Source organism: Bos taurus, chromosome 26, assembly GCF_002263795.3.
Source record: "Bos taurus isolate L1 Dominette 01449 registration number 42190680 breed Hereford chromosome 26, ARS-UCD2.0, whole genome shotgun sequence".
Classification (NCBI taxonomy): domain Eukaryota; kingdom Metazoa; phylum Chordata; class Mammalia; order Artiodactyla; family Bovidae; genus Bos; species Bos taurus.
The window spans coordinates 44,124,085-44,136,691 of NC_037353.1; the positions used below are offsets into that span (position 1 = coordinate 44,124,085).

Here is a 12,607-nt window from a genome sequence, read left to right on the forward strand (position 1 = left end):
CGTTTGTCTCTCTGTCTGACTTCCTTTACTTGGTGTGATGATCTCTAGGTCCGTGCATGCTGCTGCAAATGACTTTCTTTCTTTATGGCTAAGTAATACCCCACCGTGTGTGTGTGTCACGCCTTTCTCCATTCATCTGTCCAAGGGCATTTGGGTCACGCGCATATTGTCTCATGTCTCCCAGATTCGACGGTCGTGGGAAGGGGGAAGGGTAACTGGTGTGATGGGTCTCAATCTCTTCAGAGCCGCACAGAGCAAACCACCTTCTCCCCACTTTGTAGTCAAATAGCTGTGCTTCGAGAGAGCTGGGCTTGGTCAGTGTGCCCCGAGGGGTCTGCGTGTGGCTTGGGCACGGTGCTCACAGGACGGAAGACGTGAGACCGTCTTGGGAGGCGCTGCCGGGAGCCAAGCCGTCTCAGCCTCCAGCGAGACGGGGAAGAAACAGTTGTCGTCTCATAGAAGCATGTGGCGCCCGTGAGGCCTGGCGCCTCTCCTGACCCTCCGGCTGCTAGGAGATGCTGTGGGACTAATGGAGTTTTCTTCTCCAGGCAGCAGTTAGGGGTTAATTATGAGCAATTAGGGGTTCGCCACATGCTCTGTGGACCGGCTGCCCTTTCCCAGAACATAGGTCACTTGTGTTTCTCTGTGTTAGCAACTGGACCCAGCTGCCCCCGGGGTCCCTCGTTCATCACTGTGGTGGGGTGCCCACACGGCTGGCAGCAGGGGGCCATTCTGACTGAGAGCTGCCGGCCCCCCATCTCTCCCCTCCTCTTCCTCCCCCCACCCCGCCCCGGAGTGCTGGCCACTGCTGGGCTCTGTCGTGCTGACCCCCGTCCGTCACTCTCAGCGTGGCGTCTGCCCTCACCCTGGTCCGTGACAGCCCTCTTGGGCCAGCCCAGAACCAGGACACGGCGGTTTTTCCCTTGGCACTTCCCAGGTCCCTGGGCTCAGCTCACCCTGTTCCCCTTGGCTCTTTTCTAGACGCTACTACAAGGAGACCTCTGGCCTGATGCTGGACGTCGGTCCCTACATGAAGGCGCTTGAGGTACCTGCCTGGGTCCCCCTGACCTTCTTCCAGTCTCAGGGCCTTCTGGGATGTCCTGGTCTTCCCGGAGAAGACGGGGTGCTCGGAGTCCCAAGTGCCTTTGTTTTCCAAGTTGGACGCCGTGTTCGCGGCTTCAAGCCTGGCCCTCCACCTCCTCTGGAGCTTGGCCCCTCAGCTGCGCTGGTCGTCCCCCTGCTCCCTGTCGCTCCCTCCCCGTCCGCCTCCCAGGACCCTGACCCCGCACTCCCGGCCTCTGCCCCGCTGGCCCTTCCGGCGTGCTCTGCACCTCTCCTCCGGGTTCTTGACTCCTTAAGATCCCTGTGCACCCGCCTCGTCCTTCGCCCTGCTTTTCTGCAGCACCTCAGACTCCGTGTGTGCTAGCTGGACTCCTTCCCAGTCTCCTCCTCCAGTTTCCAGGGCCAGGCTCAGCTGGGCTCCCTGCCCAGGTCAGCCCCGGGTCACTGCCACCTTGGCACCTGCCTACCTGCACTCAGGTGGGAGGGCTGGGGCCCTGGGCCTTTTATCTGCTGGAGGAGGGCCTGAGACAGAGCTGGGGGAGGGAGAAGGGAAGGGAGGAGAAGCGGGAATGCAGAGGAGAGCCCCTAATGCCCCGGAGGTCGTCTGGCCCTCAGGCAGGTGGCAGGGGCCTGGTAGGGGTGCCCCCAGCACCCTGGGCAGCCTGGCTGTGGCGCTCACCCACAAGGCGTGCCTCTGGGCCGCGTGTCTTGACCCTTGGAGGCCCCTGGGTGCACACTGGGGCCTTTTCTTTTTGATTCCCCAGGGGAGGATTTCACCAGGCCAGGGTTCCCCCCTACCATCCCTTGGTCCCCAGCCCACGCCGTGTCCTTCTCTCTCCCACAGTATGCCTGTGGTATCGAAGCCGAGGTGGTGGGAAAGCCTTCCCCCGAGTTTTTCAAGTCTGCCCTGCAAGAGATGGGGGTGGAAGCCCACGAGGTAAGTCGGCTCCCCACGAAGTGTGTACGTGGAGGCAGCTGTCGGGGGAGGCCAGAGTACTCCCCGGGGGCAGCCTGGGTGCGTGAGATGAATCTGGGGGCTCAGGCAGCCAAGCTGCTATCCCCCTCCCTCCTCCATCCCCAGGCATGAGAGCTGATCTGACTGGGAAGATGGGGCAAGACAGCCAAGGAGGCCCACTGAACATTCTCAACCTATCAAATCAGTATCAGTGTAAGGGTTCAGTCCCTGAGTTGGGAGGATCCCCTGGAGAAGGAAATGGCAACCCACTCCAGGATTCTTGCCCGGGAAATCCCAAGGACAGAGGAGCCTGGTGGGCTACAGTCCACAGGGTCACAAAGAGTCGGACAGGACTTCGCGACTAAACAAGAGTGAGAAAGAGAAATGCTTGTAGCTTTTCCTAAGATTTTTGCTGCCTCTTTGGAAGAATTGGAATTGACAAGTCTGGTCAGTGTACTGAAACTACTTCATTGGAAAGACAATGTCCAGCAAGATGAAAAGAATATGCAGGAATAAAATCATGCACCTGGCCACCCTTACATTACAGCTTGTTTTTCTGACCACACCAGTCAGCGTGCGGGATCTTAGTCCTCCGACCAGGAATCGAACCCATGCTACCTGCGTTGGGAGTGCAGAGTCTTAACCCCTGGACCACCAGCGAAGTCCCACATTATGACTGCTTTTGACACATACATCTCCGAAGGAAAAAAAAAAAAGCAGTTATGATTTTAGTGTCCTCCCGCCCCGCTTCCCAGGTAGAGTGAGCCGGTCCCCTCCGGCCGGTGGGGTCCTGACAGCATCGTTGAAGAAACAGCGGGTATGCGTCTGCAGGCGGCCAGGGGCTCCTGCTGTCTGTTTTGGACAGGGCACCGCGGGACCGTGTCAGCATCCTAAGGCAAGGCTGGTGCCCCCAGGGTCCCCTTGCTCTTCCTCCCTGTTGGACCGGAATTTCCCACACGTGCTCCAGTCTAGAGCGCTGGTCTCTCACAATGCTTAGAAAAAGAGCACACAGCCGTGAAGTCTGGAAACCCCGCACCCAAACCGCGCCTGGAAGTCAGAAAGCGCAGGTCTCGGGGGTCCTTCACGGGCAGTACCCTGTGAGGCTGGTAGAGCAGGAATTTATTTCACTCGTTCAAAACACAAGTTTTGAAGGTGACAGGAATAAATAACCTGGTTTACACGACTTCAGTTCATCGTGACAAATGTTAAAATTCGTTTTCTTGTGGCAAATTTCAAACATGCACAAAAGCAGAAAGACACAGTGATTCTCCTCATCTGTCTATCACGCAGATGCAACATTTAAAAGATTATATCATATTCCCTTCTTCTATCCCTTTTTGTTCTTTTTGGAAATTTACTTTTTTTTTTTTTTTTTTGCTGCTGTATTATAAAGCAAATCCCATACTTAATGTTACAGCCTTTCAGATTGTAGTATGCCTTTCAAAAAGAGATGGTTGTTTTTGACCTGATTGCAGTGCATTAAGACATTTACCAGTAATGAAAAAGCACAAAAAGGTGTTCAGCATCATCTCTCATTCAGGAAATGCAAATCAAAACCACAGTGAGATCCCGCCTCACACCCGCTTGGACCACCATAATAGTTTTAAAAGGAAAATAACAAGCGTTGGGAGGATGTCAAGTCAAGTCAATCCTAAAGGAAATCAGTCCTGAATGTTCATTGGAAGGACTGATGCTGAAGCTGAAACTCCAATACTTTGGCCACCTGATGCAAAGAACTGACTCATTGGAAAAGACCCTGATGCTAGGAAAGGTTGAAGGCGGGAGGAGAAGGGGACGACAGAGGATGGCATGGTTGGATGGCATCACCGACTCAATGGACATGAGTTTGAGTAAGCTCCGGGAGTTGGTGATGGACAGGGAAGCCTGGTGTGCTGCAGTCCATGGGGTCACAAAGAGTTGGTCACAACTGAGTGACTGAACTGAACTGGGAGGATGTGGAGAAATTGGAACCCTAATATAGGAATACTGGTACAGATGTAAAGTGGAGAACCCATTCTGAAAAACAGCCATTATGGAAAGCAGTTCCATGGTAAGCTGAATGTGGAATTATTGTATGACCCCAGCAATTCCACTCCTAGGTATATATCCAAAAGAATTGAAAACCAATGTTCAAAGAAAAACTTACACGTGAATGTTCATAGCAGCGCTGTTCACAGTGGCCAAAAGGTGGGAATAATGCACGTGTTCATCAACAAATGACTGGGTGAAGGAAATGTGGTCTGTTGTCCCAGTGGAATGTATCAGCAGTAAAAAGAATGAAATAGTGAAAAATACTGCTGCCTGGATGAACCTTGAAAACATTATGGTAAGTGAAAAAGGCCAGTCACGAAAGGCCACAATGTATATATTTAATATTTATATACTACATGCAGTGTCCAGACTTGCTGTTTAGTCGCTAAGTTGTATCCGACTCTTTGCAACCCCAGTTCAGTTCAGTCGTTCAGTCCTATCCGACTCTTTGCGACCCATGAATTGCAGCACCCCAGGCCTCCCTGTCCATCACCAACTCCCAGAGTTCACTCAAACTCACGTCCATCGAGTCAGTGATGCCGTCCAGCCATCCCATCCTCTGTCGTCCCCTTTTCCTCCTGCCCCCAATCCCTCCCAGCATCAGTCTTTTCCAGTGAGTCAACTCTTTGCATGAGGTGTTCAAAGTATTGGAGTTTCAGCTTCAGCATCATGCTTCCCAAAAAACACCCAGGACTGATCTCCTTTAGAATGGACTGTTTGGATCTCCCTGCGTCCAAGGAACTCTCAAGAGTCTTCTCCAACACCACAGTTCAAAAGCATCAATTCTTTGGCGCTCAGCTTTCTTCAAGGACTGCAGAAAGCCAGGCTCCTCTCTGTGAGGGATTTCTCAGGCAAGAATACTGGAGTTGGGTTGCCATTTCCTTCTCCAGGGGATCTTCCTGACCCAGGGGTCGAACCCAGGTCTCCTACATTGGCAGGCAGATTCTTTACTGCTGAATCACCAGGGAAGTCCAATATCCAGAATAGGCAAATCCATAGAGACATAAAATATTCATAGATTAGTGGTTGCCAGGGGCTGGGAGTGTGGAGGAATGGGGAGTGAGTGCCAGTGGGTATGAAGTCTCCTTTTGGGGTGATAAAAATGTCTGGAACTCAGAGGTGGTGATGGTTTTACAACACTGTGAGTGTACTTTAATGCCCCTGATTTGTACACTTTAAAATGGCTACATTGGTAACTTTTATGTTATTTTTTCATGTTGAAAAAAAGCCATACCTAAAAGAAAAAAACCCCTCCCCAAGAAAATCAGTAGTAATTCCTTAGTATTATCTAATACCAGCTCATATTTAAATTTCCCTGGCTGTCTCAGAAATGTCTTTTATGTAGATTTCTTTGAATTGACTCCAAATAAGGTTGTCTTGTCTTTTAAACCAGTCTCTTTTTAACTTTCTTTCATGGAATGTTTCAAATATCTGTTGACATTGAGAGAGGAACGTAATGAGACCCCAGGTATCCATCAGCAATTATCAGCTAATAAGCACTTTTAAAAACTGTGTTTAACTGTTCATTCTGAAGCAATTTCCCACACAGAGAGAGGTTGCAAAAATAGTGCAGAGAATTCCCATGTGTCCTTAGAGCGTCCCCAAAGGCTAACATCTTCCGCAACGAGAACCGGACAATTATAAAAGCGGGAAATCAGCCTTGACTCCGATGTTGACTAGCGCGGGACCCTCTGTTTCCGGACATGCTGTATGGGTGTCATACCCCCTGCCCCCACCCCACACCCTTTACTGTGAGCAGTTCCTGTCTGTCTTTGTCCTTCAGGACCCTGGCAGTTTTGGAAGAGTGCATGCATGCTAAGTCACTTCAGTCGTGTCTGACTCTTTGCAGACCCCTGGACTGTAGCCCACCAGGCTCCTCTGTCCATGAGATTCTCCAGGCAAGAATACTGGAGAGGGTTGCCAAGCCCTTTTTCAGGGGATCTTCCTGACCCAGAGATCAAACCCACCTCTCTTGTGTCTCCTGCATTGGCAGGCGGGTTCTTTACCAGTAGCGCCATCTGGAAAGCCCTTTGGAAGAGTACTGGCCAGTTTTTTCATAGAATGTCCCTGCTGTTTCCTCATGACTTAAGTGTAGGTTTTGCATTTCTGGCATATTTAATCCTGGTCATGCATTTTATTGCTGGCCCCTGGCCCTTCAGGAGGTACAGGCGGGCACTCTGCCCATTGTTGGTGGCGGCCACTTAGACCTCGTCGGAGGTGCCCTGCTGTCCACTGCAAAGTCGCTGTGTCCGTTTGTGACCAGCAGTGTTGGGCAGGGGAGTGTTTCAGTCCCATGTGAATATCCTCTTACGAGTCATTCTTCTCTCCTGATCTCAGCGTGCACGCACAGCTCGCACTTGTAACAGTTGTTACCATGGTGTTTGCCAAGTGGTGATTTTCCATCTCCGTGGTTCCTCTATATTTATTCATTAGAATTTACTGTAAGGAAGCGCTTTCCTTTTCCTCCCACTTGCCTTTTAATTTATTCCAACATGGACTCAAGGATCTCTGTTTTATTCCATGAGTCACAATCCATGCCTGCTGTCATTTTCTTGCCCAGATTGTCCCATATTTGACCACTGGGACCCCTTTGGAAATGAGTAGCTGCTTGTTTAGGACTTCCGTGGTGGCTTAGATGGTAAAGAATCTGCCTGCAATGTAGGAGACCGGAGTTTGATCTCTGGGTCGGGAAAATTCCCTGGAGAAGAGAATGGCTATCCACTCCAGTATTCTTGCCTGGAAAATTCCATGGACACAGGAGCCTAGCAGGCTACAGTCCATGGGGTCACAAGGAGTCAGACACGACTGAGTGACTCACACTTTCACTTTCTTTCACTCAGCCACTCACTTAATCTATACACTTATCTCCCCCATTCATTTTGAATCATCCCTCAGATGCAAATCATCACTTCATCTGCAAATATTTCCAAGTGTCTCTAGGATAGGAAATCTTTTAAAAACACAGATAGTGTCATTATGACATCTAAGTATTAATAATCCTAATAATTCCTTATTACCTTTAAATGTCCAGCCATCATTCACATTTCCCTGATTGTCATATAATTGTTGCGTCGCTTGCAATTTGAATCAGGACCCGAATGGGGTCCCGGCACTGTGACTGGTTGGTGTGATTCCCCAGTGTTTGCTCATCCGTCCGTTCCCACACCTTCCCCGTCTCCCCCTTGGATCCCTTGCAGCGTTGTGAGGAAGCGTCTGGGCTGTTGGTCCTCCGGAGCTCCCACAGGCCAGATTTTGTGGGTTGCGCCTCAGCGCTGTCCTGTCTCACGCTGCCCGGGTTTCCTGTGTGTTGATAGTTAGACCAGGACGCTTGCTGAGCGTCGGTGTCGGTTTTCTGACGACTGCTTTACAGGGATGGTGTGTCCTCCTCCAGGGCCCAGGTGTCTCCTGGGGTGTTAGCAGCTGTGAGTGGTGGGCGCGTGACCCCACGTATCCACTGAGTTCCGCGAAACGGTGATGCTTGAATCCTGTGTCATTCCTGCTTCTCCTTTTCTCTGGATGACTTCTGTATAGGGGAACTCCCCACCCGTCATGTGGTTTCCCCCAAAGTACAGTTCGTGTACGAAACTCCAGACAAATGCCTGTTTCTTTGCTATTACTTATGAGCTTTCAGTGTGAGTTGGCTCTCTAGCACTCTCCCAACACCTTGGGGATTTAAAACTGTAGCACTATAAATGGATAGGTAAAAGCACAGTCGGTGTGTCTACTCCGTTGCAGTTGCTCGTGTCCAAGGCTCGCATCTTTGACCGGCAGGAGCCTCTATGAGCTGCCTCTGCCTCTCGTTGCGGAGCGCGGGCTTCTCACGGCGGTGGCTTCTCTCGTTATGGAGTGTGGGGTCTCCGCACACCGGCTCCAGCAGTTGCAGCTTGTGGGCTTAGTTGCTTGCCCAACTAAGGCATACGGGAACTTAATTCCCTGACCAGGGATCCAACTTACGTCCCCTGCTTTGGAAAGCAGATTCTTAAACCACTGGACTAACTGGGAAGTCCCCCAAAACTGTTTTTTTAAAGCCACTGTTATTTCACTGTGTGTGTGTGTGTGTGACCAACAGGAGTCTCCTTGAACTCACTATATTTCCAATTTTTAAGGGATTTGCTTTCCAACATTTAAATTTGTTTTACAGTTACGTAAAAATTCACATGGATCTGAAATCGGATCCACGAAACAAGATACTTTCAAGGACTTCTAGCTTCTGGCCTTTCCCTACTCTTCCCACCCATCTCTCATCACATAGTCCTTTTTTATAAATATCATAGCTTGGCTTTCCATTTCTTAAATATAAGCAACTACGTAACATTTGTGTCCTGCTCATAGGGAATTTGAAAGAATACATTCTTAAGATCATTGTTTTTTTATAGAGTGGGAGAAAGGTTGCTGTTGTAATTTGAGTTAGAAAAATCAGTATTTAGAATTATGTCAGCACTATGGTCACAGCCGTCTGTTGGCAGTCTCCCCCACCTCCCCCACCAGCAAAACAGCAGACTGTCACTGCCTAGAAATTAAGACCAGAAGAACCGAGAATTAAGGTGTGATAAGGTCTCGGCTGTCTTTGCAGAGCTGAGCTTGGTTAATCCCCTTCCCTCCTACCTTTGTGTTGGTTGGTCTGGTGTTTTCCAGGTACTTTCCCGGTCAGCATCTTTCACATTCCGAATGAGAAACCGCCCTCCCCACAGCCCCCGACGGGGCACCGAGGCCCTTTGAGGGTTCAGGTGGATGCCAGGGCCGTGGGGACCGGGGTGGGGGGTTGGGGGTTTGAATTCCTGGCGTGGCTACTGTGCTGTGCAGGCATTGTGAGCCTCTGTGGCCCTGGGTCACTAGGGAGCCGTTTTCGCTGGTGGCTCTGAGCACAGATGACAAAGCTGCATCTTATCCCCTCCCGCGTTATCATCCTCTCTGTCTCCCCCTCTTGACAGTTGATGGGCAAAGGCATGTTCTTCACTCCACCCCCCCACCCCTTTTTCTGAATTGTCCATTAATGTTATTCAAGCCTCAGGATTTGTAGACATTTTAAAGCGGTATTTCAAAACAAGGCCATTTTGAATGAACTGTGTCTTATGCACAGGGTAATAATTGTCTGCTCCTGCTTCTCTATTTTTAATGAGAAATGCCCGCGAGGGGCTATCTTGCCGCTCAAGTGCCAGGCTGTCGCAAACCTTACATTTTTCAAGCTGCTTTAATCAATAAAGTTATCACCAGTCATTTCCCTTGATAACTGCTTCTTCCCAGGCCCAGACCCAGTTCTCGCTGCCGAGGAGTTTTCCACCTGCACTTGGAATGGCTATAACTCCCCAAATCCAATTTTCATTTTAACCTTTCCTCGATAGCCTAGAAATAACAGATTGCCGGGATTACTCTAATATATTGGAAAGGCCGGCCTCTTCGAGGTAACCAGGGCCTTTCTGGGATTTGCTAATAAGGCAAAGAATAACAGACCTTAAAGGTTACTTCTAGAAATACCTAATTCTCATAGTTGAAGGCTTCTGAATCAGTGGGTGATTTTATTGCTGCATACCAAAGCCCAAATGATGCGAAGGTTTTGGCAGTTTTCCATGATCCTGAGAGACTCCATCACCTGCAAACTGTGGGTGTTTAATGGAAATGGAGACCGTTCAGACCACAGTGCTGAGCACTGGAAGCCAGCACTCAGCAGCCTGGAGCTGAGGACACCCATTTCACAGATGAGGAACCTGAGGCTTGAGCCCCACGTGTGCCGGGCACACCTGGGGTCTGTCAGGTTCCCACGTACTTCGTGAAATCCTTACTCCAGTCCCCCATCGTGTGCTTGGTTCCCATCTTAAGGATAAGGCAGGGTTTCTCAGCCTTGGCACTGTTGACATTTTGGGGCCAGATCATTATTTGTGGTGAGGGTAACCCCCATCGTCCCCCAACTTCCCCTGTGGCTCAGACGGTAAAGCGTCTGCCTACAATGGGGGAGACCTGGGTTCGATCCCTGGGTTGGGAAGATCCCCTGGAAGAGGAAATGGCAACCCACTCCAATATTCTTGCCTGGAGAATCCCGTGGACAGAGGAGCCTGGTGGGCTACAGTCCATGGGGTCACAAAGAGTCAGACATGACTGAGTGACTTCACTTTCTTTTTTCAACCCCATCGTCCCCCAATTGTGAAGCCACAGGTATTCCCAGACATTGCCAGATGTCCCAGGAGAGCAAAATCGCCCCCAGTTGAGAACCAGGGCACTGCGGGGTGGTCACATGAAAGCTGCTGTTAGAGCCAGGATTCCCTGCAGATGTGGAGTGAGGCCCCCAGTCCCTCTGGGTCTCTGCTGCTCCCCAGTTCTCAGGGTGGTGGCAGTGACATGTCAGAACGCTTAGCTTTGAAAAGGTATATTTAGTAGTGTGATATATTCCATTTTGAAAAAAAATGTTAAAATATGTCTTGTTGGCAGAATGTAGAAAATAAAGCTAGACAAGGTTACGGGTGGTAATGGTGAGTACTCTGAGGACAGCCTATCAACAGTGGGGACAAGGGGACTTCCCCGGTGCTCCAGTGGTTGAGATTCTGTGCTCCCAACGCAGGGGCCCAGGTTCAATCCCTGGTCAGGGAACTAGATCCCACATACCGCAACCAAGACCCAGCGTATCCAAAAAAAAACAATGGGGATGAGGTTTGTGGGTTTATTCAAAGAGAACCAGGCATAAGACAAGGACTTTGCTGCGTCGTTTTGTTCCCTGGTTCTCAGGGCTTTCATTCGAAGTGTGGGCCATGGGGACAGTCTGTGCCCTTGGCGGGGAAGCCTGTGGGTGTGGCGTGAACGTCTGCGTGGAAGGCCCGTCTTCTCCCTTTTGTCGGCCGAGCCCTCTTCCAGCCCATCCTCCCCACCAGCTGGGCGCCTGGTCTTTGGGTGTCAGCTTGGAGACCACTTGCTGGGGCGGTGGGAGCACCGGGAGAGACAGGGCCTGAGCTGCTGCAGCCCAGCTTTGAACTTGGCTCTGCCTCCAGCCTTGGGTAGGGGGTGGGTTCCAGGAAATGCCAGACCTGGGATTGCCTTTGTGCTTTTTCTCAGACATAGGGACCTTTAAAACCTCCTGTCTCAGCTTTTCCCTAAGACGTTTCCTCCCCTAACGCCTTTTAAAGTAGATTTTGCTTTCCTTCTCCTCAAAACACAATTAAAAATAAAAAAATCAGATGATGAGGTAACTCATATTTGTTAAAGGAGGTGGATAAAATTCAGAAAGTACAAGGGAAAAAAAAAAATGTTCATTCCCTAACCTGGAATAACACAAATCATGCTTAACCTTTCCAATTTGGAGGGCGGGGGGTCTGTGCACACATTTTTTGGGGCTTCTGGATTCCCAGCTGGCACTAGTGGCACAGAACCTGCTTATCATTGCAGAAGATGGGTTCGTTCCCTGGGTCAGGAAGATCCCCTGGAGAAGGACATGGCAACCCACTGCAGTGTTCTTGCCTGGAGAATCCCATGGACAGAGGAGCCTGCAGGCTGTAGTCCATGGGATCACAAAGAGTCAGACATGACTGAAGCGACTTAGCATGCATGCATACACACGTTTTTAACACAAAGTTGGACAATCCTGCATCTGCTGTTTGAAACCTGATCCCATCCCTGCCCTGTAACATTGGGAACAGTCTCCTTGGTGCAGATTCAGGCACTTCCACAAAGTAATTTTTGTGGCTACAGAGCACTCTGTCACAGGGACCACCGTAATGTTCTAAAGCACAGGTCTATTCTCCCAACCCCCTGCTACCGCAACGTGCTTTCGCCGTCCTCAGGAGTTGCACATTTAGATTGCTTCCAGTTTCCCTCTTGTACATAAGCCTCGTGAACACCCTCGTATTCCTTTGGTACATTTTAAATTGTTTTCCTAGAGATCCTGGGGCTGTGGTTGCCATGCCATGGTGCACATTGCTCATTTCTATTTCAGAAACGCCATAGCGATTCGGCTTCCTCACCAGCTGTCCTTGCCAGTCCTCATTTCCCAACATCCTCACCAATATCGTTGTTTCTTGCTGTATATAAAATAGCCACTTGGGGTTTTGCTGTGTTGATATATTCTTTACGAGTGTGTCAGACGGTGGGCGAGCTGCCTCAGCGATGACCAGCCTCCAGACGTGAGCCTGCAGGCTGAGGGTCTGAGGCTCCTCCCAGAGCGAGGTGTTTTCTCGAGGTGTCTCTAAGTGGGGGTCCGGGTCCCCAGGGGCTGAAGTGCAGGCTGAGCCCACTGCTCCTTCACCACCAGCCCTGCTGTTTGGTACCCCATGGCGGGGAGAAGTGTTCCTCCTGGCAGAGCCTGGGAGTCACTAGACATTTCATGAGAAGTGAACTTTCTTGGGAAAGCTCTTTGGCGTTCACTGAAGTTGTGTTCCAAACATCGCCACTTGTTGGAATGGGTTCTTCCCCTGGCAAATAGGATGGCGGGAAGAGGAGACCATGGTGGGCAGATAGATATTTAAGAAGGACAAATGAATTCTGCATCTTGAACCCAGACCTGAAAACCTACCTCAAGGGCTCTGGTGCTGCCTCCTGCTCCTGGATCTCTGTTCTGTGGGAGCCGACCACTTGGTG

General features: G+C 50.4%; 1 protein-coding gene across 5 annotated transcripts in view; it reads left to right on the top strand.

Annotated features, from left to right (window-relative positions):
- Nucleotides 1–12,607, top strand: part of LHPP (phospholysine phosphohistidine inorganic pyrophosphate phosphatase) — a 127,315-nt gene that overhangs the window by 26,536 nt on the left and 88,172 nt on the right. For all 5 annotated transcript variants that reach the window (XR_003032731.2, XM_024985714.2, XM_059881906.1 and 2 more), the window contains exons 4-5: nt 982–1,045; nt 1,907–1,999. Coding sequence is in view for 4 of the 5 variants with exons in the window: in XM_024985714.2 (XP_024841482.1) it covers nt 982–1,045; nt 1,907–1,999 (157 nt within the window). In the remaining variant the exon portion in view is untranslated. The remainder of the gene's footprint in view (nt 1–981; nt 1,046–1,906; nt 2,000–12,607) is intronic.